The sequence below is a fragment of the Oikopleura dioica genome, chromosome 1 (assembly GCF_907165135.1).
Source record: "Oikopleura dioica chromosome 1, OKI2018_I68_1.0, whole genome shotgun sequence".
Taxonomy (NCBI): domain Eukaryota; kingdom Metazoa; phylum Chordata; class Appendicularia; order Copelata; family Oikopleuridae; genus Oikopleura; species Oikopleura dioica.
This window is the reverse complement of record NC_137291.1, coordinates 12,721,993-12,746,246: the sequence shown is the minus strand read 5'-3', so window position 1 is coordinate 12,746,246 and position 24,254 is coordinate 12,721,993. Positions and strand designations below refer to the sequence as shown.

The following is a 24,254-nucleotide window of genomic DNA, read 5'->3' as shown; positions in this document are numbered from 1 at the left end:
AGACTACGATCGCTAATCAGCAATAAGGTCATAAAATTCAATTTTCAGTGGACTTCGTGTTAGTTCTTTATTTCTCTTTCTGTCTGTTTTGAGAATGTTCCACGACGCGTTGATTGGCTTATCCCCTCGATTCTTTCCATTCAAGTTTGCTCACCTCGACAATTTAGAGAAGCGCCACAATGAATGAAGAGAAAATGTATCGTGTTGGAAAGTATAGCAGCCTTTTGGACGAATATCTCAACGATATGAACGACATTCAATTCAGCATTCCAAAAGAGTAAGACAAAATCACATTACTTTAATTATATAAATTCTTAAGACTTCAAGCTGAAAAAGAGCGAATCGAGCTGCAAAAAGAAGTCGAAAAAGCGAAGCAAGAAAATCGCGAATATACTCCCCCAGCTCGATCTTATTCGACCGAATTTACGAAACAGTTTCTGCCAGGGCCAGATCCATCTATTCCAGATACGGAAGATATGGAGAGGCTCAATGGAAGTTTAATGCTTCCCGAAATGGAAGAAATTATGCCGGATATCAACGCTCCTTTCTCAGGTAAAATTTCAGAGAAAAAATGTTCTGAAATAGCATTTATAAATCAAAAACTTCCTTTTTTCGCGTCAGAACACGGTATAAGGATGTGAGTTATGTTGATTTATTGCGTAGAAAGGTAACAATGGGAAGCTTATCAGGTGGATGTCGCTTTTAAAGCTCATCCTTGCGGGATTATCAGCTGCCAAAGACCCTAAAAATCGAAACCCTTTTTAAGAGTTTGACTTGGCGCGTATTGACGAGAGATTGCGAACGCTCGGCATCGACCCTTCTCTAGGTAATCATGTAAAAAGCCGGGTTCTTTGACTCTAATCTGTAGCTTCTATCGGTGAGTCGGACAACGACGATTCCACAATCAACGGAAAAGACCTTGAGTCGCAAGAAGTCGATCTTTAAATCAGCAAAAACGAATCCATGCCAAACTGACTGTAACGCGAAATTATTTTTCTATCTCGATAACTTTTAACTTTTGATTTTCTTTCTTTTTCAAGTAAAGCTAACTTGATGGTCTTTTTGAGAATGGCACCTTCATGAATTCAACGATTTGCACTCTTCTCTGTGTCTTTGCTCCGGAATGCGCGAACAATTTGGAAGAAGACTACTGTAGAGAGATTTTGAATCGAGATGTGTTGCTAGAATGGGAGAAAGAAGCCATACAGATTGATCTACAAGCTTCTGACGGTAGGGTTGACAAAATGATTTGTTGTTGAGAATTTTAGATGCTCTTTGCTATTGTTCCGAAGAACAAGAAACATGTGACTTTCCGGGCTTCATCCCTCACGAAATCTCGAAAATCTACGAGCCCTCTATTCTTAGCTCGAAATGCGCGAAGAACTGTACAACATCTTTCTCCTACACAAGCTCAGCTGTTGACGGTAAGTGGACGTCTGTGCGCTGATTTATGCTCTTTTAAGCTTTCCACAAATCGTTAAACTTCGCCGCAGTGTGGCTTATGGCCATTGCATCTGTTTCCTTCTCCATCTCTGTCGCTTCTTCTAGCACTTCGTTCCGCAAGCAGCTAAAGGAATGTTCCCTAGCGCTCAATTTCGTCCTCTTCCAACTCGGTAACCTTCAATATCCTACATCTACCGACCCTTTTTAGGAGTTCTATTGCACATAATGTCGAAAAACAACTTTCACTGTCAGGAAGAGAGGCTTTCCTTCCTCTGCCCGCTATCCGCCTTTTTGTTCACCTTCAGCCTTCTGTCTTTCTCAGCCTTATATTTTGGTATGATAAAATCATGCCGATAGCTTTTTTACCTATATTAAGCCTTTACGTCGAATATTAAAAACGAATTGAAACAGTTCCTCGAAACTCTGAGCCTTCACCCACGAGAATTTGAAAAGGTAACATTTATTTGAATATTAAATTCTGTGAGCTCAGTATTCGGAAATTCGATAAATAGAACAGTTATGGAAAGGAATTGAGGATTTTTAAAATCCGGAGGATTACGGCTACGCTGAATTAGTTTATCTTCTTAATGCATCTCATTTTATTGCAATGCATTTCATTCTCTTTTTCTTGAAGGGAACTTTTAGTTTGTCATTTGATTTCGATTTCAAAACTCGTTTGGAGCGTAATTGTGCGAATTTTAAACAAGCTTATGCTTTTAGGGCAAACTTCGCAAAATACGTGTCTCGCAATAAAAAGTTTTGCTAAATATTTTATTGAATGGCACACTTAACAAAATTTATAGATTCAACATCGATACAACCACATAATCGGTGGAACCTTCGCACTTCTTCTTGCCGCAACGCTTTCTTACCTAACTCCAGCTACACCGAAAATTTCCTCAGACGATAACTCCACCACTCTAACTGACGATCTTGGTTTTTATCCTGATCCCATTCTGAAGATCTGCATGTTTTCCAGCCCCTGGCGAATCTACCTCTCCTCTACCGCACATGTCATTATGTCCGCTTTGGCCGTGGCTTATACTATCAGCTCAATTCTCCAGCTCATAACCTTGCTGAATCTATCGAAGCATTTGTCCGTCCAAGGCCGGTGGAACATCCGAATCTATCTCGTCCGCCTCTCTAGTCTATTATTTTGCCTTTCCTTTCACACTGGTGCCTGCATTTACGCCTTGTACAGCTACTCAACGATGGAACAAACGGTCGACTTCGTTCAAGACCAATGTTTCCGAAACAACGTCCTTTTTCCGGAAAATCCGATGGATTGTCCCCTCAAAAATGACGTTAGCGCTTTAGTTTACGTCATCTACTCCCTCGAATTCTGCGTTTTCATTCAGGTAATGAACAGTAATCTACATTAATACTGTCACAAACGTGGTGACTTCCACAAGTCTTTCTAATGTTTTAAATATTCCCCGGCGCTTTGAACAATCGATGAATTATTGAGGCATTCAGGGACTCTGGCCGCTGGATACTTCCACAATCGGCTGGCTACTTAGTTTCTTCATGGATTCGGAAAAAGAAGAAGACGAGATCGAGCTTTTCTCAGAGTACATTCCGTTGGTTTATCAGAATCGAGGACAACGAGGAGAATACTCTTCTATGATTTTGAAGAATGGACCGAAGAAGATCTCCGGCGATTCTAACAGGTAAAGATCCTCGTTGATTTCACCAAGTCAAGCTTGTTTCTAGCTCGATCGAAAATTATCTCCGGGCAAATCGGTTAATAGAGCGTCGCCCAGCTGCGATTCCTGATACAATTCCGGATCTAAAAAGATCTCAGACGCCTGAAATCAGAAAACGAAAAGTTCTGAGAAAGCGAAACAACACTTGGAGCATAAAAGAAGGCTTCAGTCCGCATCATCAACGGGTGAGAACGTTTTTGACGCTTCATGAATTCAATTTGAATTTAGATGATCGCTCGAGAATCAAGCGATTCCGAGTCCGAAGCAAGTCCGAAAAAGATGTTCGTCAATTTATCCATGATAAAACAAGGTCATCTGTCCGCTATGCTCGCGAGAGTTGATGACATGAAGCTGTCGACGACGCAGTCCGAATATTCGGATCACAATTCTACAAGCCAATCCTTACAAGTTCCATTTTCTTCGCGAAGATTGGATCAAATCCGACTGTCGGATTTGACCACTGATTCTTCGGATTCCTATTGATATTATTTATGTTTTCTATTCTTGCCTACTCTAATTGACCTACTGCTCAACCATTTTCAATAATAATAAAAAAAAATGGTAGAAATCTTTCTCATGTTTCATAGACTCCTCAACAAAATCGTTTTCAGTGCAGATTTTAAAGAGTAAATTGAGGCTAACTCAGGCTTGTAGATGAACAGAAAAATAATGGAAAAAAGAAATCTAAGTGCAATATTGAACATTTTGACAATACCGTCTCGAATCTCTATAGAATCTCGTGTAAATTTTGATGATGCCTCGATTCCCTTTCTCGTACATTTAGGACTAAAGCACATAAAATAAGAATTCGTCGTAACAGAAATCTGTAAGTTAAATGTCAGCATCCGCATCAAATTGCTCTCCAAATCATGGTTATCTTTAGGGTAAAGAGAGAATGTGGTGTTTTCAAAGATAAGGTAGAAATAAATAACAAATAAGATGTTAAAGACAGAGATTTCAAACACAGCTTGAAGAACAAGCTTATTAACCATTGAAATATTGACGTCTCGATATTTTCCTTTGTGGAAATAAACGGATTCGGATGAAGTACTGGGATACACTGTAAATGATAAAAGCGTTGGTGCTTTCTCGAATAAGTTCGGCGGTGAGTCGATTATCTGCTATAATTGGCTGTCGGCAAATATGGAAAATTACAAATTGGAAAATAGCATGCCCAATACCAGGGTTCCAATTTTGCTGAGCGATGGAGTGGATTTTGAGCGGAGTGGAGTGGAGCGTGAGCGGAGTGGATCCACTCCACTCCACTCGCTCAGCCTATATTTTTAGTATCCACTCATTCGCTCCACTCCACTCCAACCTGTAAAATCTACTTTGGAGTGGATTTTGAGTGGATGGAGTGGATTTTGAGTGGATGGAGTGGATTTTGAGCGGATGGAGTGGATTTTTGTCTTAAGCGCCCCTTTTCTCGTATTCTGATTGGAGACCGAATTTGGTCGATTTTTAAATGAAGAATCAAATTCTCTCAGGGGATAATCAAGAGAATAAATCACTGACATAATATCAGGATCAACCTTTAATTAAGGACCAACTTCTTCATAAAAGTTTGATGATCAGACCCCCTCTAAAACCCTTTTTATCTCGATAAATGCAAGGCTTGCTCACGGCGTGCAAAGAAGACTTCGGTTTCTGTCTGCTCGTGGGGGCCCGACCTTTTTCAACCTCTCTTCTTTACGCCCCCTCTTTCTCTTCCCTTCACCCCCTCTTTCTTAAAACCCCTTTTTTCAGAAAAGGAAAGGCTTGCTCACGGCGTGCAAAGATGACTTCGCTTTCTGTCTGCTCGTGGGGGTCGAACCTTTTTTGTTCCTCTGCTCTCTTTTAACCTTTTTGATAACTAAACCCTCCCCCCCAACGACCCATTATAATGGATTTAAGAATGAAACGACCCTGTTAGTTCCTCAGTACCTCATGAACTTCAAGGTTGCTAAGAATATATCTTTCATTAGTCAATGCTTCCGAGAACATAATTGTAAATTGACTAAAAATATGAGAATGAAATCGTTTAAAAAAAACCCGGCCTCTCGACCCTTTTTTGAGTGTATTCTAGGGTGCATGAAATGCAAAGAAATTTTTTTTAATCGCTCAAACTTCCCTAAAAATCCGCTCAAAATCCACTCAAAATCCACTCAAAATCCACTCCGCTCACCCACTCCACTCGCTCAACCATTTTTTTTGGGCATCCACTCACCGCTCCACTCCGCTCAAAAATTTTTTTGGGCTATCCACTCATCTCTCCACTCCACTCCAAAATTTTTTCGGCCAAAATTGGAACCCTGCCCAATACATATTAATGTATCATCTATGTCTGCTGGGACTAAAATTTTATGGATAGCCTTAGCGATCACTTTACCACGATCATCCGCATTACTGCACATCCTTAGTTCACGGTAAATCTTATTATTACGAAAATTGATACACTCAAGTAATGCTAAGGTGCGCTTTCAATTTAATGTGCCAGATTTGCTTTTAGTTTTCTGGGAAAAGTTTCCATTAGGCCCCTCAAGTTTTATACCTTTTTAGAATCGTCTTCAGATGCTCTTTTGTTTTGTCGAGCCCGATTTTCGAATTTCGGTACCAAACTTCCGGTATTGATATTCGGTACTTATTTTTGTCGTCTTATCGGTACCAAACCAGTGCCAAAAGAATTGCCACAAAATTTCATGAAGACTGGTATCAATACCAAACCAACTCAAGTACTTATTTTCGTTCGACAGCGTTCTCAAATCACGGTTTTTGGTCGATTTTAGGCTATTTTGACGAAAATCAAGGGGTGCTCATTCACGCCGGAAGTACCGGACTACTAATCTTTTTGTACCAGTCTTCATGAAATTTTCTGGCGATTTTTTTGGTATTTGTTTGGTACCGATAAGACGACAAAAATAAGTACCGAATATCGATACCGGAAGTTTGTACCGAAATTCGAAAATCGGGCTCGACAAAACAAAAGAGCATCTCAAGACGATTCTAAAAAGGTATAATACTTGGGGGGGTCTTATGGAAACTTTTCCCCGAAAACTAAAAGCAAATCTGGCACATTAAATTGAAAGCGCACCTAAGTAAAAATTGCCGCCGAATCTGTTCACTAAAAAACGGAAAATAAAGATAATCAGAAAAATTGGAAAAATCTTCAGAACAGCGCAAATCTGAAATAAATATACGCCAATGGTGACTGAAAATTCTTCTTTGTGTAGATCCGTGACGTTCTAAAATATTGCTGGTGATTTCTCATAGCAAACAATTTACCTCAATATTCTGAAGTAGGTCTGGTTGGTAGCTGGAAACACTGTCATTATCTCTTTGAATGCGCATTTTTATGCTGCTAAAATCTGCAAAAATTATGATTAACTTGACCGGCTGTTTTTCGATTAGATACTGCTTTGTTAGATTGGCGCTAACACCGGGGTGCCGGAACGATCCATACGCGAATGCTCCATCTCCCAACTGAAATCTCAAGATAGAAAATTTCATCCTCGTCCGGGAATAGTCAGCCTCTATTTTGATCAATACCTCTTTATTTGATTCCCTTATTGAAGAAAGGAACTCGATTTTGAAGTTTAGGGCAAGCATGTTCTCAGTGCAGAATATTGAATTGAAAATGACATAAATTTAAATAAACTAGACTCACAGAATAACACAAAAAATAAACGAAAATTAGCAGGTAAGATAAGGAAACGTATCACAAAGGGGTTGAAGCCAAGGGCGGGGGATGGCGTTGAAGCTTGTGTAGATAGAAGGCGGTTTTGTAAATGATGATCTCCAGTTGTTGAAGCCCTCTTCCATTATCTGAATGTACGACTTAAAAGAAAAATAAGCAAAAAGAAACTTACGGAAACAACTGTCGTGTAATTGGCAAGGTTGCTGGAATCGTAAGTTGTTCGTTCCATGACGTCTTCGTTGAGACTATACAGAAGTGGCTCGTCGTAATAAGTGACAAAAGGTCCGAAGCAGCCACAGATAAGAATTGAAGCACATCCTTCGGTTCCTTCATCCCAAGAAGGCTGAAGATGGTTAGAGGCATTGTTCATAGACAATTCTTACTTGAAAATAATGAAGCTTCCAAACTCGACCAGTCTGCGGCTCGGTCCACCTGATTGCATTCAAATTGTCACCACAATAGTGAAACATGAATTCGTGAGGGCTCGGAACAGTGGGAATTTCCTTCGCTCCTTCGTTCAAAAGAGCGGAAATATCTCTCCCGTCAAGTGCGTTTTCTTCACCAGCTTCATTTTGAGCGAATAAACTTGGGGACACCTTGGCTTGTGAGAGGATTGTCGGGTAGATATCCATCATGCTTGTCGCTTGTTTTAAACGCCAGCCTCCTTCCCAGTTTTCTCGAGGATAGGAAATCACTGCGGGAACTCGAATTCCACCTGAAGAAAGTTTATTACGAGGAAGAAATGATCATTTCTTACCTTCGAATCCGCCCATTCCTTTACCACCTCTGTAGATATTGTAGCCTCCGTGCCTCTCTTGCGAGGCGGATATCTCCTCATTATGAGCAGCCTGATCAGTTGAAAAATAGACAATCGTATTTTCCGCAAGTCCAAGCGCTGCTAGTTTCTCACGAACTGCACCAACAGCCCAGTCGAGCTCCAGTACATTGTCCCCGTAGCGACCGTGCACCGATTTGCCGCGGAATTCGGGTGAAGAAAATAAGGGAGTGTGCACATGAAGAAAATTAAGCATCAGAAGAAATGGGGCGTCGCTAGCAGCAGCTGAGTCTAAGAAAATTTCTGCCTCGTTTACTAGGCGCTAGAATAGACGATAAAGATTTGATAGGAAAGGATTGGTCGTACTTGAGTCATATTGTCAAGGCTGTAAGGAGCTTCGATAACAGTCCTGTCTTTCCATAGCTGGCAGCTGGAGAAGCGCATCGTGTAATGAAATCCTACTTGAAAGAGAATTCCACCGAGGTTCGGGATTGAGCCAACTATGATGATTCTCGTTAGAGACCACGGAAGGAACTAGAATAATTATGAACTGAATTGATAGTTCATCTTACCCCAAGAGCGTTCAAAGAAAGCAGCAGAAGAAAAAAGAAAGCAGAAGCAAGTCTAAGGCCATCAAGTACGTATTGGCCTCCAGGAACAAGGACGGAGCCTCCGTCATCAGCGCAGTTTCGAATGTTCGTCAAAGGAATTCCAAACCAAGAATCAAAGCCATGGTTGTAGGGGTGATAGTGCTGGTCGTGGTTGTTTTCGTTATTCATTCCTGAAGGTATGATTAATCTGAAGCAATTTTTTATGTACCTAAGTGCCATTTGCCAACGAGTGCAGTCTTGTAGCCCTCTCGCTGAAGAACTTTGGCAAAGGTCAACTCGCTCCGTGGGAGGCCATTTGGGGTCGCGTTCCAAATATTAACCCGAACGCGCGTAGCATTCGCAGCAATACCATATCTAATGGGCAGACGGCCCGTCAAGAAAGCAGCCCTAAAAGAGTTGATTGAATTTGTCAAAAGTCTCGTGATAATTCGACTTTGTGGTCATTTCATAAGACTAGAAATCGAATGATAGGGCAAGTTTGTTCTAGTAGTCTGGATAAATAAATGAAAATGCAGACTTACCGTGAGGGCGTGCAAACAGATGCTGGCGCGATGTGCTGATCCAGAATAACTCCCTCCGTTGCCAACTGGTCGATATTCGTCGTCCCTAATTGCGTGTTAAGTTTTATGCAGTTACTTTTTTATCATTTGCTAATTGACCCGAGCGCAGTTGTTTTTGGCTTACCGATCGTTGTATTTCCATTGAAGCCAACATCTCCTGATCCCAGGTCATCGGCCATGAGAATCACAATGTTCGGTCGAGCATTCGTTTCGCCCAGGACTGTCGATAATAAGAACCACTGAAAAAGACGGTGCATTAGGTCGTTCTTTCTTTTTCCATTTAAAGTTGATAATTTAGATCGTTTCTTCCGTTAATTTGCTTGGTTTTATTATCGACGAAATTTGTCACGAAATATTCACCAAGGAGTAGATATTCGCTGAGGAGTGTAACAAAAACTTACTGGAATGACTTGCCACATCTTCAAAAGGTCCTCCAAAGGTCACAAACAATTACTCCCAATCAGTAGACATTCGGACGATTTCATCTACAAAGAAACATTCTCTTTATTATTTTCTGGCACTAGAAAGTGTTCCGTTTTAATGCTAACTGTCAACTCTGACTGGACGTCTCTGAGAGAATGCAGCTCGCGCGTTTCCTACAGCAAACAAATTGTTAGACGTCGTGATACAAAAAAAGTTGAAGAGCTTTTGAAACGATTGAAATCTAATATTGGGAGGATCATTTCTTGAAATCAAGGAAGAGTAATCTTCCTACACCGCTTATTCATTGTGTTTCGAGTAAATAAAGATAATTTGCTTTTGGCCGTGACGTTTTTTCCCGTGGATTCATTGTAATAATGCAATGAAATGAATCTGATTTATTATTTATTAAGCATCAACAAAAATAAACTAAAAACGAGGAAGAAGAGAGCTGGAAAGAGAAGGAAAGGGAGGAGGAGCAGTTGGAAGAGATTTTCTTTGTTTGATTTTGTGCAGATTTTCATGGTACTTTTTTGTGTGAAGTTGAATCTTAGGAATACTTTTTTGTTTGCATTGGACGAAATCTGGAAGGAATAATTGCGGTAGTTTTGACGGACGGTGATCATTGAATTTTGAACTAGCTTTTGACTTCGAGGAGTTGCTTGATTTGCTTCTGGGTCGAGTCTGAGTTTATCGTTTTCGTTGTGTAGCGCAGTGCGTTCAGCATAGCATTGTTCTCATCTGGTGACAAAAGAAGCTTGATGGCCCCTAGAAATGATAAATTTGGGGTTGGTGGAAACTGGGTACCTTTGACATCGATGGCGGATTTTTTCTCGAAGGCACCGTTTGGATGAACATGGTCATAAAGGATGATTGCTGCTGTCATGACCTAGAAAAGCAAATATTAAAAGAACAATAGAAAGGAGGCTTACTCTCTCGCATAATTGAATGGACTCTGTCGAAAGCTTCGATCGGAACTCATTTTTTTCAATCATGGTTTTTGTGATGTTGGCAAAAGTGCTCAAGATGGTAAGCGTCTTGAGTTTGACGTCTTCGTTTTGACCGTCGACGAATTTTACAGTGGCTTCTGATAGAATTGAGAGCATCGGCGTGGGCTTGGCGTAGAAGAAAGAGATGTCGTTGGCTTGAGCTTGACTCAGTTCTTCGTTCTTTTCGCCGGGAAGTTGAACGTCTTTCATTCGCGAATAATGGTTTGTCAGTCGTCTAATTAGCGATTAGGAAGATAATTTAGGCAGCGATTTACCTGAAGAAACTGTAGTCGTTTTGAATCTGAGAGTTCTCCATTTTCTTCTTGTCGAAATTCAGAGTAAAATGAAGAAGATCACCCAGTTGTCTTGCCAGTGCTTGTTTTTGCTCAAGTTGCTAAAGAATTTCAGTCCAATTCATCGATATTTTCCGACTTACATGAGTGGCAGTTCCTTGATGTCTTGTCAGTTCTCTAATTATGTCGATATACGCATCTAAAAGCAAATAACTAACGCATAATTTGGTTGACAAAATACCTGTAAGCGCGGATGAAAACTCAAAATATCTTTTCAATCTGACGACGAGAGGCAAAAGTGTGTTCCAAGTATGATCTTTGTGCTCTTGATCCGAAGGCGACTGGATGCATTTCTTAATTTCTGCAGCGGCACCTTCGTAATTTGTGAGATCTCTAAAAGAACGAATGAAATTTAATCGTCGTTCTGTGGACAACGCACCTGAGAATGTCCTGTGATTCAGCAAGAATAGGACTCACTGTATTGTAAACTTGGCGCTCCTCTTCTTTTGGAATGACATTGTCGAAATCAAGGAAGATTTCTTCCGAGAATCCATGAGTGCTATCTAAAAGATGGGTTGTTTCATGAAGAATTCTGTAAGGCCCTCACCTAAGCAATTGTTGCTCAATATTTTCAATAAATTTCCCATTTTTAGTGGATTCTATTCATTCTTTAAAAAAAAAAATTAATTGAAAATTGTAAGATGTGTAAATAGTATTAAAGAAATCGAGGTAAAGGCAGTGAGAGAAGAGAGATGAACTTTGGTCAAATTGTGAATTTTTGGAATGTGAAAGATATTTGCAAACGAAAACTAGAGATTTTTCTTTACGGGAGTTCCTACGCTGGGGAAGAAAATTTGAGCATTTTTATGTGCTCCTTTGAACTTCATCGCCGCGGAAAGAGCATTATTTCGAGCTTGGTTTCGGACTAAAAATTGAGATAAAGGGTCTCTTGAATATCGAAGCAAATATTTACCATCGGTGTAGTAGAGTACTTCCGACATTCCCTGGAAGAGCGACCTCGTTCTCTCGTCAACAAGCTTATCGTGGATCGATTTGGTGAGCATTCTCAAATCCGCGCAGGTTTTGACAAATTCCTCTTGAGTCGATCTCTTGTGGTGGTTTCGCTCAAAGTCTGAACACACTTTGTTAGCTTCGATTTATTCGAAATGATCCCTCAGGGACCTTCAAAAGCGGCCTCGCTTTTTAATGGAGGGGAAATCAACTTTCAGATAAACTCGTCAACTTCAAGCTCACCTTTTGCGATCTTCAGAATCGTCAAAACCTTCTTCCCAATCACCGGCGTTTCCTCGAAGAAAACAGCTGTTTCGAGCTTTGCCACCATTTCTTTGTGGTACTTTATCAAGTCGAAGATGGTGTCAGATCGGGCAGCGTTCTCGCGGAACTGTTTAACGAGAGGTTGAATGATGGCGATTTGGAAGGCATGGGCAAAAGTGGGAAGAATCAATTGGAGGTGTCGCTGCATGTAAATTTCGTCCGCCTCGTCTTCGGTAAACGCTAAATTTTTAGTGCTCAAGAAACAAGCCTCTGAACCAACAACTGTCAAACGCTGCAGAAATATGTAAAAAACTCACCAGATGATTCCTCTGAGTACTCTTCCTCTTCTCTGGCCCGATTCTTTTTGTCGGCGAATCTGCCCGAAACACCAATGCTAGCGCAAGCCATGAGAATCATGCGGCGATATATTCTCAGATATCGCTCCTGGCAGCTGTCGCTGATAATCGTTTTCAGCATCGGTGGCATTTTAAAAGCGATGTGAAGCCGCTCAAGAGCCGATTTGGGAGAGCTCTGTTCGATTTTTATGTCGAATTCGAATTTGTGGAAGCGCGGACATTGTTCTTTCCCAGGGATAACAACTACTTACGAACTAAAACATACATGAAAGAATCTATGAGAAAATTTCTCTCTCTCTCTCTCCTTTTCTATCCCCTTTCCTATAACTTCTTCGACAAGACTCGAGTGCAGCTTCCCTCCAAGACTCTTATCCATCAGCAGCCAGGCAATATCGTTCACATGATCGCCCATATCTCCGAGAAAGAAATCAATATGCGCATCAACATAGCGTTGCAGGTCGATTTCCGCCAGTTGCGCTTTGTAGCACTTGTATTGCGAGCGCAAATGAGCCATGATCGGCTTGAGGAATTCTTTATGCCAGGGATTGGTTTCTCCGCAATTAAGCGCGGCGCCACGTGACATTTTGAAGTTGAAATTTCCCTATTAGTAATAGTTAAATTAATCTAAAAAAAGAAGAAACTTCTAAATGGACTTCCATTTAGTACCTTGCTTGGCTTTCTGATAATAGCCTTCCAATCTGTCGATTTCTCCGGCCTGTGATAGACTTTTTTCTTGTTCAATTGCTTCATCCTTTCAGCAAAAGGGCCAAAGCTCTCCAACTGCTCCTTCGTGAATTTCTTCTCTTCGTAGCTCACCCAAACCCGCGTTGACAAATACGCGTCATCAAGCACATTTCTTCGCCCAAAGTATTTGTCGGACAGTTCATCCCAATGCTCCTCAAACGCGTTTTCCAACATAAATGTGCGATCGGAAAATCTTTCCTCGACGCCCCAGTTTTGAAGAACGGCGCGCATCCGCATAATTTCGTAAAGTAAACTCAACGCAGGCTCCAATGGAGGGATCGGGAAATTATTCGATCTGAAGTAAATTTCCTTCTATTTCAACTTGAAAAGGAGTGTTTACCTGGCGACGCATTCGTCAATAAAATTCTCACTGTCTTTATCAACGTCAGTAAATCGAAGCGGAAATGTAGGGACAACTTTGATGAAGCTTCTTTGCGACGCAAATAGTTGAATGCAATTGACATATCTCCACATGCACTTTTTCAGGAGGAATGAATACTCGGCGGCGAAGCTTTCGTAACTCTTGTGAATTATTGGAAGATGTTTGAAGAGAATGGAAAGCGTTCGCGAACTGATATCGCAAGGATTCGCGGATCGATCGACAGAGATTACTTCAAGTGCGATTTCGGTTATTTTCATCCCTTCTTCGAAAATCTGCTTCATCGCGCTGGATACAAGAAGATCAGTGGAGCAAAGAGTGTGCTTCGTCATCGCATGATTTCGCCATCGACGAAAGAAGACAAAGACGCGCGATTGAAGAAGATCCATCAATTGTATGTCAAAGTCGAGGAACGCAGGTCGGAAGAATTTGTTCTCATGGCGCGTCGATCCTGTTAGGCCCCAGAAAAAGTCTCGTACTTTTCGGACATTAGTGATTAGTGGAAGAAGGCGTTTTATGTAGCCATGCCACTCTGGTGCAGTATCTAATTTACGATGATGTAAAATTTGAAAGGAAAGGGCTTACGTTGGACGAGGATAAATTCATTGATAGACGCTTGCTGCTTCTCTTCGTTCCAAATAACCAGGTGGTTTTCAGTCATTCCCATACAAGAATCACAGAGCCAGACTTGACATTGCCTCTCATTCGCCACTATATATTTCGTCTTATCAAACCCCTTTCCGTAGCCCTTTTTGTGCAGCAAATTCGTCTGTTCAATCCAATACTCTAGCGTTCCATTTATAGGCACGTGGTCCATCACTTCTCCGTAGAGCTTTCCCATTGTTTTCTCGCCTTTCCAGGGCTGTTCTCCGACAGGGTAGACTTGTCGCGTTGGATGCTTATCGGCGACTTTTTGGAACTCTTCTGCGAGATTATAAACTCTGTCGATTCTTTTGAACTCTTTGAATTTCTTCGGAATCTCAGGAAATCCTGACCGCTGGTTCTCTTCAGGAAGATCTTCATTATCTTCACCCTCATCGCTTTTCGTCACTTCCGACCACGTGGATAGCTTGTCGTCCCAGCGATCTCCATTGTCGAATTCTTCCGAATTCGAGTTCTCAGAGTCCTCGCTTTCTTCTGATTGCTCCTCGATGCTGGCGTTGGCTTTCTTCGCAGGGTTCTTGATCTCTGCCGCTTGAGTTGGCGAGTTGGACATTTCCAGCAGAAAGTGGAGAATCTCCCAGTGTAGGTCAGAGTTGCCCGACTTTCCTTTCACAAGAGCTCGGTCGATGAAATTGTCCAAATGATCGTCGAAGTCGTCGGCCTGATATTTATTGGTGAATATAGATAAATTATGAATCGAAAGTGGTTTTAAATCACTCTGATTTTGAACCAGCGAAATGGGCGGAGAAAAGGGCTCGCCGAAATTTGGGTAAATTTAACATAGTAAAATATATTTTAAAAGAGTGAAAAAGGAACTCAGTAAGACTCACCTGTGCTGTAAAATTATGCATTCTGAATTTGTCCACGACGGACTCAATTTGATCTTTGACAGTGTTTGGATTCGTGGATCCGAACCGATTCAGCCGCCATTTTTTAATTCCTGCATCAACCTCGTCGCTGAGGTTTTCTGCCTTGACTCCGATCGACGTCAACAGCTGCGAAAGGGCCTCCCGTTGAAGCGCATTGAAGGCTTCATTGTTGGCCATTACGATCTCTTTCTCTCTCTATAAATCGGAAAAAATGAGACACCGGGGTTTTCGCGAATGAAATTGAAGCGGTTTGAGAGAGTGGCGCAAGCGTAATCAGATTGGAATCAAACCGGTTGGTCGCCGAAGCAACTGGGCGAATGAGAATCATACGTTTTTTCAAATCTCCAAATAAGGAAATCTCGTTTTGCGAAAATATGAAAACAACGAGGAAATCAAAGCGGTTGACTGAACGACAATCCGCTTCGTTTTCTATCTTTCTGGATATTTTTTATGAAATTTTATTCAAAAAATAAACCGGGACTTCTTTGTACAGGGAATGGCAGACATGGAGCAAGTTTTTCAAAGATCAATAGAATTGGAAGAAAAAAGAATGTTCATTCTTCAGCGGGTCGTAGATAGTTTTCTTTCATTTTGTTTAGGAGGGAGAGCAAAGAATAGAAGGTTAAAAGAAGAAGGTTAAAGAAGATATATACTGAATGACTTTACAAGTATTTTTCCAGCTGTTGTGTACTGAACATAAGGAATTCGAAGCTTATAAAAAATATTATTGCAGCTTTACTTGTTTCAAGTAGCGAATTAATAGATTCAATAATACTAATAGAATTAGCAGAAACTAGCAGTGATCGAGAATTTCCGCGCCAAAGTTGCTGCCCTTGCGGATGATGATGTCCCCAAAAGGCTCGTTTTGGTGGGCTTCGATGGTCTCGTGCTTGAGCATTACTAAGGAGGAGTAGAACTTCTGAGCGGCAAGTTTTCGGTTGTTTCCGTAAGCCATTTGGTTAAGTGAAACGACGTTGTTTTCCATCAGAAGTCGCTACAAACGAACATCAGTTTTTTCGCTATTTTTAGGTCTTTACCTGTGTGAGCTTGATGCAAGCGGCGGTGCCTTTTCCAGCTTCGACTTCTTGGAAATCCGCTTCCGCCGAGGCCGTTCTCATCCTTTTCGGCTCTGGTTCGTAGTTTGAACTCTCACTTGAACTTGGTTCGGGCTGCTGAATCGTCGGAGGAATTGGGTCCATTGGCAGTTCTGGTTCTGGCAGACCCATGGAAGGAGCTGGAGACGGCGCTGCAGCTGGAGACTCCGGCATGGGCATTGGCGATGGAGCTGCCGAAAGAGCTCCAGAAGCGCCCCAGTTTTGGACTGGTGCGCCAGGTGTTGGTGGCATTGAAAGATTATCGTGGATCGAGTGAGCCGGCGACGGAGGAGGAAGCTCCTTTTGTTGAGGAATCATTGAGTTATCATTCATGCTGCTTCCAAGGGTGAAATCGGCGGCTTGTATACTCATATCGTTAGGGTTCGACATCTGAGATTCATTTTAATCAGAGAAGTGAGAGAAACGAACTTACATTGTTGGGCATTTGATTCACAGCTCTGTCCCATTGGCTATCTTGATGCGAAATGTTCTGTTGGGAGTTGATATGCTGATTGATGTCCCTTCTTCCTTCCTCGTGGTAGGACGCTACTGATGGTGGTCCTCCGTAGTTGTCGCTAGAAGAGAAATAAAATGGCTGTTTTGAAAGTCGGAACTTACTCATAATCATATCCGTCATCGTCAGAGTCGTGACTTCTATCCAGCTGTTGTTGCTGATCCATATAAAGATGAGTATTGTAAGAGTCGACATTTGCTTGCTCGATTCGAAGATTTGCACATGCTGGAAGATCTGGACGACAGTTGGAAATAAAACAAGATTGCTAAACGATGAATTAATAACGATCTTGTGCCAAATTCTCTTACGTGTAGGCCCGTGTGAATTGAAGAAATCGGCAACATAAAGAGCTTATCAACACTGGTGTCTTCTTTGCTTCTGAGAATTTTCTCAACGGGTGGTGCCATGACGGAACGACCGACGATGTCATCATGGTCGCGCAGCTGCGAACGCATGGTTTCAGCGTCGATTCCGATAGCCTAGATGTATCAGTTTAGGTCCAGTTTAGGAAAAAGTAACCCGATTGGGTTCCGAGAGGGTGATGATGAAGTTGTCAGTTTTTCGCTCATAGGAGAATTAGGTTCCAGAAAAGGGACGTATCCTCACAGAAAATCAGTAGAGGGAGTCCGGTTTATAATCCTTGCTTACCCCAACCCCAAATTTTCGAATACCAACCGATCCATGAGAAAATGCTCTTATGATTCTTACCTGATCAATGGTTAGCTGTCTTCTGATCTTCCTCCTTCCACCTTTTGGCGTGATATGTTCGGTTGGCTCCAAAACAAATGACCTCGTGCTTTGAGGTCTTTCGGGTTGTCTTCGATCTCGGAGCTGCATTCGCTGGGCTTGCTGCTGCTGAGGAGATTGTGGGACGTGAATGGGTTGGGCTGGGGAGGGAGGGGTTCGCTGGAGCATTGTTGATTGCATGACAGGGTTGGACATTGGGGTTTGCGGATGCATCGGGGATGGGGGCATCGAATCGTGGTACATTGGAGTTGGAGGTTGCTCGGGACGCTCCATGGCTAGGGAACTTGTCTGTTTGAGGGTCAATTACTGCAATTTATTCCGGAAAAAAAGAGAGAATAAGAAAGAGTTGACCCTTTCCTGAGACATGCCACCAGGCGTCATTGGCTCCTGAATGCTTCCAAAATTCACCGTGATCGGTGTCGGCGGCTGCGAGTCCATGATCGAGTCAGCCGTCTCCGGTCTTGGCGGGCGCGGTGGTGGAGACATCGGACCATCATCGATAGTATCCTCCATCATGTGCACGCTCATCGGATTGTCATAATTCTCCATAGCATGTCCGGGCGCGTCTCCCAAGTCCTGGTCGATTTCGGGCGGCGATCCTCCACCGAGAGTGTGATCGTCTCCCATTTCAGATTGATCATCGCCGAGGAAATTGGTGTCATGCCCTCCAAGGTCGAGTTGATGCTCTCCGAAGACCTCGGTCAAATCTCGCATCATTTCTTCATTGTTGAAATCGATTGCCAAATCGCCTTGATACGGCTAATCGATTTTATTAAAACAAAAACGCAAAAGGGGAACTTACATAAGAATCGTTTAATTCCAAATCGTCAGCGTTTAAAAAGTCATTTTCCTCCCTCAGCGTGATTTCCTCCAATCTGGCGCGATTCTTATCGAGATCGAGGTCGTTGATATCCGGCAGTTTGTCATCTATGTCTCCCAAATCGATGTTGGAAAGAAACAGCTTTTTATCGTCTTTTTTCGTCTTGTTTTCTTTGATCGTCATTTCTTTCTGCTCCGGTCGAAAGGCAGAGCGCAGTTTGATTATGGCTTCGTTACAGTCAGTGTACAAAAAGCCAGTTTTTCTGTTGTAAATCTTCACGACTCCGAGGAGCAAATGGCCTGATGTTCTCAGAGCAAGTTTCATCTAAAATAGAAGGTTGAGCCTGGTTGAGAGGGATGGACGGTTCTACCTTAGGATTGATAATATTGTCGACTGATTCAATTAATTTCGTTTCGAAGATGTCTTTTTTCTTCAATTTCTTGTCCCAGTGCGCGGCCAGCCAGACCCGGGCTAGAGGCCCAGACTTCTCGAGAATAATTTCGTGAGCGAACATCCTGAAAATACGGGTTTTAGAATACGAGAGGTTATAAAAAAGAATTCTAAAAGATTTAGGCTGAAGGTCATTTTATGCAATTTCTGGTTAAAAATGATCATAAATTAATTTTTTATAATTAATTATCATATTAAAGGTAAATTGTCAAAAAAATATTCGATAGAAAAGATCAGAAAACAAAATAACTCGATGACAATCATTATTTATACTTAGAAAGGCTGCCTTCTTACAGAAAATGAATGAAAACGAATTTTCCGTTTTGAAATTTTATTGTTCCCAAAATCACTGATGCATAAAAAGCACAAATAAAAAGCGCTTTTACGAAAAACTATATCTTGAACAAAGATCGTTACCTTTTTCTTCTCTACGGCGGATGTGTGATTTCGATCTTCTTCGATTGATTCAGATTCTCGATTCTTTATTCTAGCGCTGTTATTTCGAAAGTTTTCTTGATTCAAATTTGGGCTCTTTGGCTCAAGTGACAGAGTTCGTGGCGCGCTCGAGCGTGCTTTTGGCGGGAAGCGACTGCCTCGGGCGCTACTCGCCGCGATTTAATCTGCCAATCAACGCGCACTAGTAGTGCGCGCGGCCAATCACTCGCCACCCTAAGCCAACTAGGGAGCGCACGCAAACTCAAGCCACGCACGTAACAAAAAGAAAAGGTGACTCATACCAACTCGACTCATTTTCCCACGTCATTTACCAATTCCAATCAATTGTGAGACAGATTTTTAAAACAAATCGAAACTTGGACAATTCAACAAATTCAATCAACAAAGTCAACTTTGCGAAAGGGATGAACAGCTTTTCAAAAGAAAAAAAAAAAGAAATAAACATAAAAAGTTCTTTAATTTTATCAATTTAGTATTTACGTTTTAAAATAGAAAATCAAATATTTATTTCCATTATGAAGTGAATTTATTTATGTATTTTTTAAATAATTCTTTTATTCTGAATAAAAATAATATTTGAAATAAGAAAAAAAAGAAATGAAGCCGCGCAAAGTGCGGCTTTTTTATTTGCAGCTCGAAGCCGCAAGCCGCTTCTTACCTCTTTACTCACAGAATATTTTTTGCTCCATTCTATGTTTCTACCTGTGTAATTAAATAATATGTAATTAATAAATATCCCTCGGAATATATACTTCAAATAGCTATTTATTCAAACACGCTAATTGCATTCATTTTTGAAACACTGTTTTGGCAACGCGGTGATAATTCATTCAGAGGAAACCATTTGGCCTAAGGTATTTTCGGTAAATTTCAAAATCGCTAGAATTGGCGCCCTCTGCTCCGTGACCTGCTGGTTGGTTTCTGACCCTACTGAGGAGGGGAGGAGAGAGAGAGTCGGCTCTGGCAGCTACCCTTAGGGCATTCTATTTTTGTTTCTCCTTCGTTTCGTTGAGAGGGTGGAATCCACCGAATCCATCCCAGAGAATCGCTAAAAAGGGAGGCACGTAAAAACGACACGGTCATAAATCAACACGGCTAGAACAATTTTTACGAATTTTGAAAAGTGAAAATGCGCGGCTCATCCCTTTGAAAGAAATTAAAAAGAAAGAAGATAAAGATTCGTGAGAATAATTCGGAAAGAAAGGAAGTAGAGAGGGAAGATTAAAAAAGCGATGAGAAGTCTAAAACGAAGCAAAGAAACGACCTGAAACAGGAGAAGAGCAAAGAATGAGCTACAATCAACATCATCAGAAATCAAATTACCATCGAAATCATCATGCTCAGTTCAATCAAAACAAGTAAAACCCGATTCTCCTCAATTTTTCTAATTCTCCTTTTCTAGCTTTGGCTTCCACGGTGAAATAGGCTCGATCCACGGTCAAAATGGCCTCGATCGAAATCCAAATTCACTAAATCCTGGGGAAACGAATTACCAAACGAGCCACAATCCAAAACTATCCTGGACACAGCAAAATGGCGGGCACTACCCTCAAAACTCGCAAAACTACCCCGCCAGTCCTGGTCTGTCCGGTCTTTTCTACCCGCCAAAGAATCAAAATACAAATGGCCCCCGTGTTCCCTTCATGAGTCCCCAAAGCGTCCCTGGACCTGGTCATTCTGGCATTCAAAACGGCCTTCCATATGGCTCTCCTCCTGGATGGAATCCGATGATGAATCCATATCACCAAAACAGCCCCAATCCGCAAAGTTCCCCCAATCCATACCATGCCCCTCATCACCCCCAAGGGGGCTTCCTTCCCCACCAGCGATACAACACCCCAAACTCTCCGAATCCCCACGGAGGAGCGCCACTCCATCCCCGCCAACCCCGCCAAGTCCGCTCAAGGGCTCCAGCTCAGAATAGAGCACAGAAAATCGAAATTACCAAACCTCCCCCTCCCACAACTTTCGACGCAGACGGGCAAACCTGGCCTGAGCTAATCCAGCCGCAGAAAAAACTCATCGCTCCATATTCAAAAGGAGGCCAAGAAGAGGCCCAGATTATCGCTGAAGTAAAGTCGACAGAAGAAGAAGGAAAGGAGAAAATGGCGTGGAGCCATCTTCTTCAAAAACCTGGAATGGCACTTTTTAACGGCCAAAATTCTGGATCAGCAAACCTTCGTGGTGCCAACAAAGCAGAAAGAAAGAACACGAATATGGAGCCAAAAGCCTGGTTGTACGCCTGGTTAGGGTTTAGACAAATTAGGCCGAATTACAACTGGACGACGATAGGCGAAAGACCGAATCAAAGCTTCAAGTGCATTTTGAGCGCGGAGGGATTCAAAGAAACGGGAACAGGAATGGCGCAGAGCAAGAAAGAAGCGCAAAGTAAAGCCGCATGGAATTTTATCGACTGGTTACTCGGATCGAAGCTGCTGCTACCGAACGAGCTGGAACATGTTAAAAATATGAAGAAAAAAGCTCTAGGAGTACAGGTACCGTTTTTTTCCATCGACCAAAATAACATATCGTTTTTTAGGATCCGATAAGAACTAAGAAGGTAGATAAGAAGCCCGACGAAGAAATTTTGATAAAAGAAATGGAAGAAATGATGAAGTCAGACGGCGTGGAGAATTCTAGCGCCCTGCCTCAGCCAGCGTGGGTCCGAGGCGAGCAGAATCGAAACAACACGGACGAATTCTGGCGAAGAAAAGATCAGATCTCGGGAAACTCAATGGGCGACCCTGCACCAACTGGTGGAACTGGCAGTACGGACAATTCAGCAACACCATCAATCAAGGATGGACAGGGACAGGAGGAAGCAGCTGGGACACAGGCCCGCTTGGGCAGTTCCAGCCAGCCTCAAGCTTCTCTCCCCTCGACGTCCGCTACAGCAAGTCCAGGCCCCAAGCACCAGTCAGAAACATCAAAGGACAAAGACAGCAGTCAACCAACAAAGCTACTACTGGCAACTCCAATTGGCAACGCAAGAACAACCAGCATGGACAGAAACAGCAGCAACACAACAACGCCGCCAACAACGCCAACAGCGGCAACAAAAAGCAGCAGCAGTCCACAAACGCAATCAACAACGCCAAGAAACAGCAGCAGCTACGAGCCGAGCAGCCACCCAAGGGGGATGCATCCACGCTCGAATCCACCACCAGTGATTCACAGTGTGTACATCCCCGCAGCAGCTCAGAGCTCGACACCCGGCGCCCAGCCGGGGTCGCCCTTCTTCCCGATTAGCGCCGAAATCAGCCCCAACAAACCCCCACTACCACCGCATTACATGCATCCGCCGCCTTCTTTTCTCCCACCGCCGAGTGCGACACCGATATATTCAGTTCCTCCACCACCTTTACCCTTCATCCCCCAGCCATCGATCCAGCCGCCAATGCCACCTCCACAGGTCAACGATGAAACCGCCCAGAGCTTGAGAGGCATGCTTGAAGATATCACAGCTGAACTGGAGGTTGAAAATGTGCTGGGAGCGAATCTCCCTTGCAGAAATGGGGTCTTAGAGCAAACGGTAAGAATCTTCACCAATTTTTCATCCAGCAAAATGATTCTTTAGGATATCATCTTATTGGAACACTGTAATCGAATATCCCTGCCAGCCGAGAAACAAGATATTTTGGAGAAAGTAACGAAGATCGTCGAGAAAAGCATGAAAAACCTATCAGACGCGCTGGTCCGGCAGGCTGCCGAAGATGCGGGCCGACCCGACCTCGTAGAAATGCTCGACGACGCTCGTAATAATAACGGCATGAAAATTCTCCAGCGAAAGAAGAGCGAGCCCACTGAGGCAGAAGTAAAACAGAAGAAGGATCTCAACGAGCTACGACAAGTGAGAAATTTATTCAGAGTTGGTGCACTACCTATGAAAAATCTTCTTCATGATACTATGGTAAGTTATGACGTATTTTTCAGCTAAGAAGCTGTCTTTAGGAATCAGAAATGGTGCTGTTTTTCAAATCGCCGCCTTCGCAAACTCTAAAGAAACAAATTTTAAAGGTAGTCTCTTCTCGTGAAAGATAATTCCAACAACACTTTACTCAGACACTTCCGTCTTGTATCGATAAGACATTCAATCTCGGCGTAGAAGAAGGTGACGCTAGTGTGTTAGTTTCAGGCGAGATTCTCAACGAATCCGTCAAATGTCGCCTTCATTTCACGTGCAAAGACATCACTGCCCCTCTTTCTGGTAAGCCCACGAGACCCCTCAGAATCAATCCCTATTTGAAGATGATCCCCTTCCTGTCGAACTAACATCGTCAAGCTTGCAACAAGTCAGACGCGCAAATTTCTGGAGAAACGAAGCTCTGGAAGCATATTCAATCATGGACAGAATCTGCCGACTCATGATTCACCTCCGCTCCCAAGGTGAGTACATTTCTTTCTCTTGCTCGCACTCAATTGAAATTTTAGAGGAACATATTCTGCAAAAACTATCAGTTTGGCAGCTTCAGTTGATTATTTATTACTCGGTGAATATAACGCCCGCCTCGTTCAACTCCTCCAAACTTGGGATCGTCGATGCTTTCCGAAGGATATTTGAGGTACAGTACTACTGTTTGTTTGTCGACGAAAACTAAACCTTTTTGTAGTTCATGAGCACGGGGATACTCACCCATCACACGCTGCGAGATCCAGTTGATCCTGACGTTGAAAATATATTTATAACAGTATGTTCTTTCTCTCCCCAATTTTTTTTTATCATTTTCAAAAGGTTAATCAACAAGATAAAGAAAATCTCGCAGAGTGGGCTGCAAAAAGTCTGAGACACATCGCCTTTGACCAGCTGGATGAGATCTTTCCGATCGTTTTTGATGATGAAGAAGAAGAAAAAGGGTCGGAAGATGAGAAAGAAAAGGAAGGACAAGACAAAGAAGAACATGAAAACTCGCAGGAAGGTGAAGAAGATGACGCTAAAGAGGAAGCAGTTCAAGACGAATCACCAGAAAATCCAACCTCCAGTTTGTCGGAAATTGATGAACTTATGGCAAAGACTTCTATCAACAGCAACTCATAGTATAAATACTTTCAGTATTATTATCCCAGTATTTTTTAAATTCTAGACTTTATTACTATCTCAGTACTGTACAGTTAACAGTAACAATTATAATTTATAAACATATTTCGCCAAACACTTCTTCATTTACAAAATTAAAACAAAAGTTTGAGAAAAGCGTATCTTCATACAATTTAAAAAACTATTTAGGTCTTGTAAATAGCCTAAAACAATTTATCTTAAACATATTTATTTGGTAAAAAGGGTGCGCAAAAAAGAATTCCATCCCCAAGTGAACCTTTCAAAGTTTGTCCTTTTCTCTATCTTTATCTACCAAAAGACCAAAAACTTTTTCTCTGACATAAAAACTTACTTGACAAGAAACAAGAAAACAACTCCAGGC

The 24,254-nt window shown here is 42.2% G+C and overlaps 8 protein-coding genes across 10 annotated transcripts; 3 read left to right on the top strand and 5 right to left on the bottom strand.

Annotated features, from left to right (window-relative positions):
• The first annotated feature begins 85 nt into the window (after window positions 1-85).
• Window positions 86-1,064, top strand: LOC145700138 (uncharacterized). Its single transcript, XM_081777396.1, has 4 exons — window positions 86-277; window positions 320-552; window positions 767-826; window positions 869-1,064. The coding sequence occupies exons 1-4, from the start codon at window positions 180-182 to the stop codon at window positions 943-945; spliced, it is 468 nt and encodes a 155-aa protein (XP_081633522.1). The 5' UTR covers window positions 86-179; the 3' UTR covers window positions 946-1,064.
• A 7-nt stretch (window positions 1,065-1,071) lies between these two features.
• On the top strand, window positions 1,072-3,687 carry LOC145700117 (uncharacterized). Its single transcript, XM_081777377.1, has 9 exons — window positions 1,072-1,230; window positions 1,269-1,424; window positions 1,464-1,613; window positions 1,652-1,777; window positions 1,820-1,896; window positions 2,247-2,801; window positions 2,920-3,113; window positions 3,157-3,334; window positions 3,378-3,687. Exons 1-9 carry the CDS (start codon window positions 1,080-1,082, stop codon window positions 3,630-3,632), a joined length of 1,842 nt encoding a protein of 613 aa, XP_081633503.1. The 5' UTR covers window positions 1,072-1,079; the 3' UTR covers window positions 3,633-3,687.
• Window positions 3,688-6,657: 2,970 nt separating this feature from the next.
• On the bottom strand, window positions 6,658-9,317 carry LOC145699854 (steryl-sulfatase-like). Its single transcript, XM_081777113.1, has 10 exons — window positions 9,170-9,317; window positions 8,893-9,007; window positions 8,730-8,814; window positions 8,417-8,595; window positions 8,170-8,378; window positions 7,964-8,131; window positions 7,580-7,919; window positions 7,206-7,537; window positions 6,995-7,165; window positions 6,658-6,950 (listed from the first exon to the last, which is right to left on the bottom strand). Exons 1-10 carry the CDS (start codon window positions 9,185-9,187, stop codon window positions 6,819-6,821), a joined length of 1,749 nt encoding a protein of 582 aa, XP_081633239.1. The 5' UTR covers window positions 9,188-9,317; the 3' UTR covers window positions 6,658-6,818.
• A 259-nt stretch (window positions 9,318-9,576) lies between these two features.
• Window positions 9,577-11,219, bottom strand: LOC145705110 (CYFIP-related Rac1 interactor B-like). Of its 2 annotated transcripts, XM_081782575.1 has the most exons (8): window positions 11,078-11,219; window positions 10,910-11,033; window positions 10,712-10,863; window positions 10,614-10,669; window positions 10,453-10,571; window positions 10,121-10,412; window positions 9,996-10,077; window positions 9,577-9,956 (listed from the first exon to the last, which is right to left on the bottom strand). In XM_081782575.1, the coding sequence occupies exons 1-8, from the start codon at window positions 11,115-11,117 to the stop codon at window positions 9,826-9,828; spliced, it is 996 nt and encodes a 331-aa protein (XP_081638701.1). In that variant the 5' UTR covers window positions 11,118-11,219; the 3' UTR covers window positions 9,577-9,825. The 2 variants fall into 2 exon arrangements, with proteins under 2 accessions (XP_081638701.1, XP_081638693.1); XM_081782567.1 differs by having other exon boundaries at window positions 10,614-10,863.
• Window positions 11,220-11,254: 35 nt separating this feature from the next.
• LOC145705127 (uncharacterized) lies at window positions 11,255-12,322 on the bottom strand. 2 transcript variants are annotated; one of them, XM_081782586.1, is made up of 4 exons: window positions 12,063-12,322; window positions 11,725-12,015; window positions 11,444-11,602; window positions 11,255-11,395 (listed from the first exon to the last, which is right to left on the bottom strand). In XM_081782586.1, exons 1-4 carry the CDS (start codon window positions 12,229-12,231, stop codon window positions 11,280-11,282), a joined length of 735 nt encoding a protein of 244 aa, XP_081638712.1. In that variant the 5' UTR covers window positions 12,232-12,322; the 3' UTR covers window positions 11,255-11,279. The 2 variants fall into 2 exon arrangements, with proteins under 2 accessions (XP_081638712.1, XP_081638720.1); XM_081782594.1 differs by having other exon boundaries at window positions 11,725-11,985.
• Window positions 12,323-12,348: 26 nt separating this feature from the next.
• On the bottom strand, window positions 12,349-14,995 carry LOC145712228 (uncharacterized). The gene is made up of 5 exons (XM_081789914.1): window positions 14,718-14,995; window positions 13,810-14,548; window positions 13,186-13,768; window positions 12,768-13,140; window positions 12,349-12,702 (listed from the first exon to the last, which is right to left on the bottom strand). Exons 1-5 carry the CDS (start codon window positions 14,931-14,933, stop codon window positions 12,349-12,351), a joined length of 2,265 nt encoding a protein of 754 aa, XP_081646040.1. The 5' UTR covers window positions 14,934-14,995.
• Window positions 14,996-15,207: 212 nt separating this feature from the next.
• LOC145712227 (double-strand-break repair protein rad21 homolog) lies at window positions 15,208-18,956 on the bottom strand. Its single transcript, XM_081789913.1, has 10 exons — window positions 18,799-18,956; window positions 18,302-18,446; window positions 17,914-18,255; window positions 17,463-17,870; window positions 17,073-17,399; window positions 16,673-16,843; window positions 16,469-16,629; window positions 16,284-16,425; window positions 15,794-16,240; window positions 15,208-15,750 (listed from the first exon to the last, which is right to left on the bottom strand). The coding sequence occupies exons 2-10, from the start codon at window positions 18,443-18,445 to the stop codon at window positions 15,550-15,552; spliced, it is 2,343 nt and encodes a 780-aa protein (XP_081646039.1). The 5' UTR covers window position 18,446; window positions 18,799-18,956; the 3' UTR covers window positions 15,208-15,549.
• An 880-nt stretch (window positions 18,957-19,836) lies between these two features.
• Window positions 19,837-24,215, top strand: LOC145711302 (uncharacterized). The gene is made up of 10 exons (XM_081789022.1): window positions 19,837-20,195; window positions 20,240-21,332; window positions 21,377-22,369; window positions 22,415-22,747; window positions 22,789-22,854; window positions 22,900-23,044; window positions 23,086-23,223; window positions 23,269-23,399; window positions 23,448-23,525; window positions 23,570-24,215. The coding sequence occupies exons 1-10, from the start codon at window positions 20,125-20,127 to the stop codon at window positions 23,870-23,872; spliced, it is 3,351 nt and encodes a 1,116-aa protein (XP_081645148.1). The 5' UTR covers window positions 19,837-20,124; the 3' UTR covers window positions 23,873-24,215.
• Window positions 24,216-24,254: the final 39 nt, after the last annotated feature.

Coding starts and splice junctions, on each gene's coding strand:
- LOC145700138 (XM_081777396.1), top strand. CDS start 180: ATGAATGAAGAGAAAATGTATCGTGTTGGAAAGTATAGCAGCCTTTTG. Junction 278..319: donor CAATTCAGCATTCCAAAAGA/GTAAGACAAAAT, acceptor TAAATTCTTAAG/ACTTCAAGCTGAAAAAGAGC. Junction 827..868: donor CGGCATCGACCCTTCTCTAG/GTAATCATGTAA, acceptor TCTAATCTGTAG/CTTCTATCGGTGAGTCGGAC.
- LOC145700117 (XM_081777377.1), top strand. CDS start 1,080: ATGAATTCAACGATTTGCACTCTTCTCTGTGTCTTTGCTCCGGAATGC. Junction 2,802..2,919: donor AATTCTGCGTTTTCATTCAG/GTAATGAACAGT, acceptor TGAGGCATTCAG/GGACTCTGGCCGCTGGATAC. Junction 3,335..3,377: donor TCAGTCCGCATCATCAACGG/GTGAGAACGTTT, acceptor ATTTGAATTTAG/ATGATCGCTCGAGAATCAAG.
- LOC145699854 (XM_081777113.1), bottom strand. Junction 8,132..8,169: donor TTTCTTTGAACGCTCTTGGG/GTAAGATGAACT, acceptor TAATTATTCTAG/TTCCTTCCGTGGTCTCTAAC. Junction 7,538..7,579: donor AGGAATGGGCGGATTCGAAG/GTAAGAAATGAT, acceptor AACTTTCTTCAG/GTGGAATTCGAGTTCCCGCA.
- LOC145705110 (XM_081782567.1), bottom strand. CDS start 11,117: ATGGGAAATTTATTGAAAATATTGAGCAACAATTGCTTAG. Junction 10,572..10,613: donor ATCAAGGAACTGCCACTCAT/GTAAGTCGGAAA, acceptor GAAATTCTTTAG/CAACTTGAGCAAAAACAAGC. Junction 10,413..10,452: donor AACGACTACAGTTTCTTCAG/GTAAATCGCTGC, acceptor ATCGCTAATTAG/ACGACTGACAAACCATTATT.
- LOC145705127 (XM_081782586.1), bottom strand. CDS start 12,231: ATGCCACCGATGCTGAAAACGATTATCAGCGACAGCTGCCAGGAGCGA. Junction 12,016..12,062: donor GTACTCAGAGGAATCATCTG/GTGAGTTTTTTA, acceptor TTGTTGGTTCAG/AGGCTTGTTTCTTGAGCACT. Junction 11,396..11,443: donor AGTACTCTACTACACCGATG/GTAAATATTTGC, acceptor CTCAATTTTTAG/TCCGAAACCAAGCTCGAAAT.
- LOC145712228 (XM_081789914.1), bottom strand. CDS start 14,933: ATGGCCAACAATGAAGCCTTCAATGCGCTTCAACGGGAGGCCCTTTCG. Junction 14,549..14,717: donor TGCATAATTTTACAGCACAG/GTGAGTCTTACT, acceptor AATAAATATCAG/GCCGACGACTTCGACGATCA. Junction 12,703..12,767: donor TTATCAGAAAGCCAAGCAAG/GTACTAAATGGA, acceptor TATTACTAATAG/GGAAATTTCAACTTCAAAAT.
- LOC145712227 (XM_081789913.1), bottom strand. CDS start 18,445: ATGTTCGCTCACGAAATTATTCTCGAGAAGTCTGGGCCTCTAGCCCGG. Junction 18,256..18,301: donor ACAATATTATCAATCCTAAG/GTAGAACCGTCC, acceptor CTTCTATTTTAG/ATGAAACTTGCTCTGAGAAC. Junction 17,871..17,913: donor TGGAATTAAACGATTCTTAT/GTAAGTTCCCCT, acceptor AAAATCGATTAG/CCGTATCAAGGCGATTTGGC.
- LOC145711302 (XM_081789022.1), top strand. CDS start 20,125: ATGAGCTACAATCAACATCATCAGAAATCAAATTACCATCGAAATCAT. Junction 20,196..20,239: donor GCTCAGTTCAATCAAAACAA/GTAAAACCCGAT, acceptor CTCCTTTTCTAG/CTTTGGCTTCCACGGTGAAA. Junction 23,045..23,085: donor CATCACTGCCCCTCTTTCTG/GTAAGCCCACGA, acceptor CCCTATTTGAAG/ATGATCCCCTTCCTGTCGAA.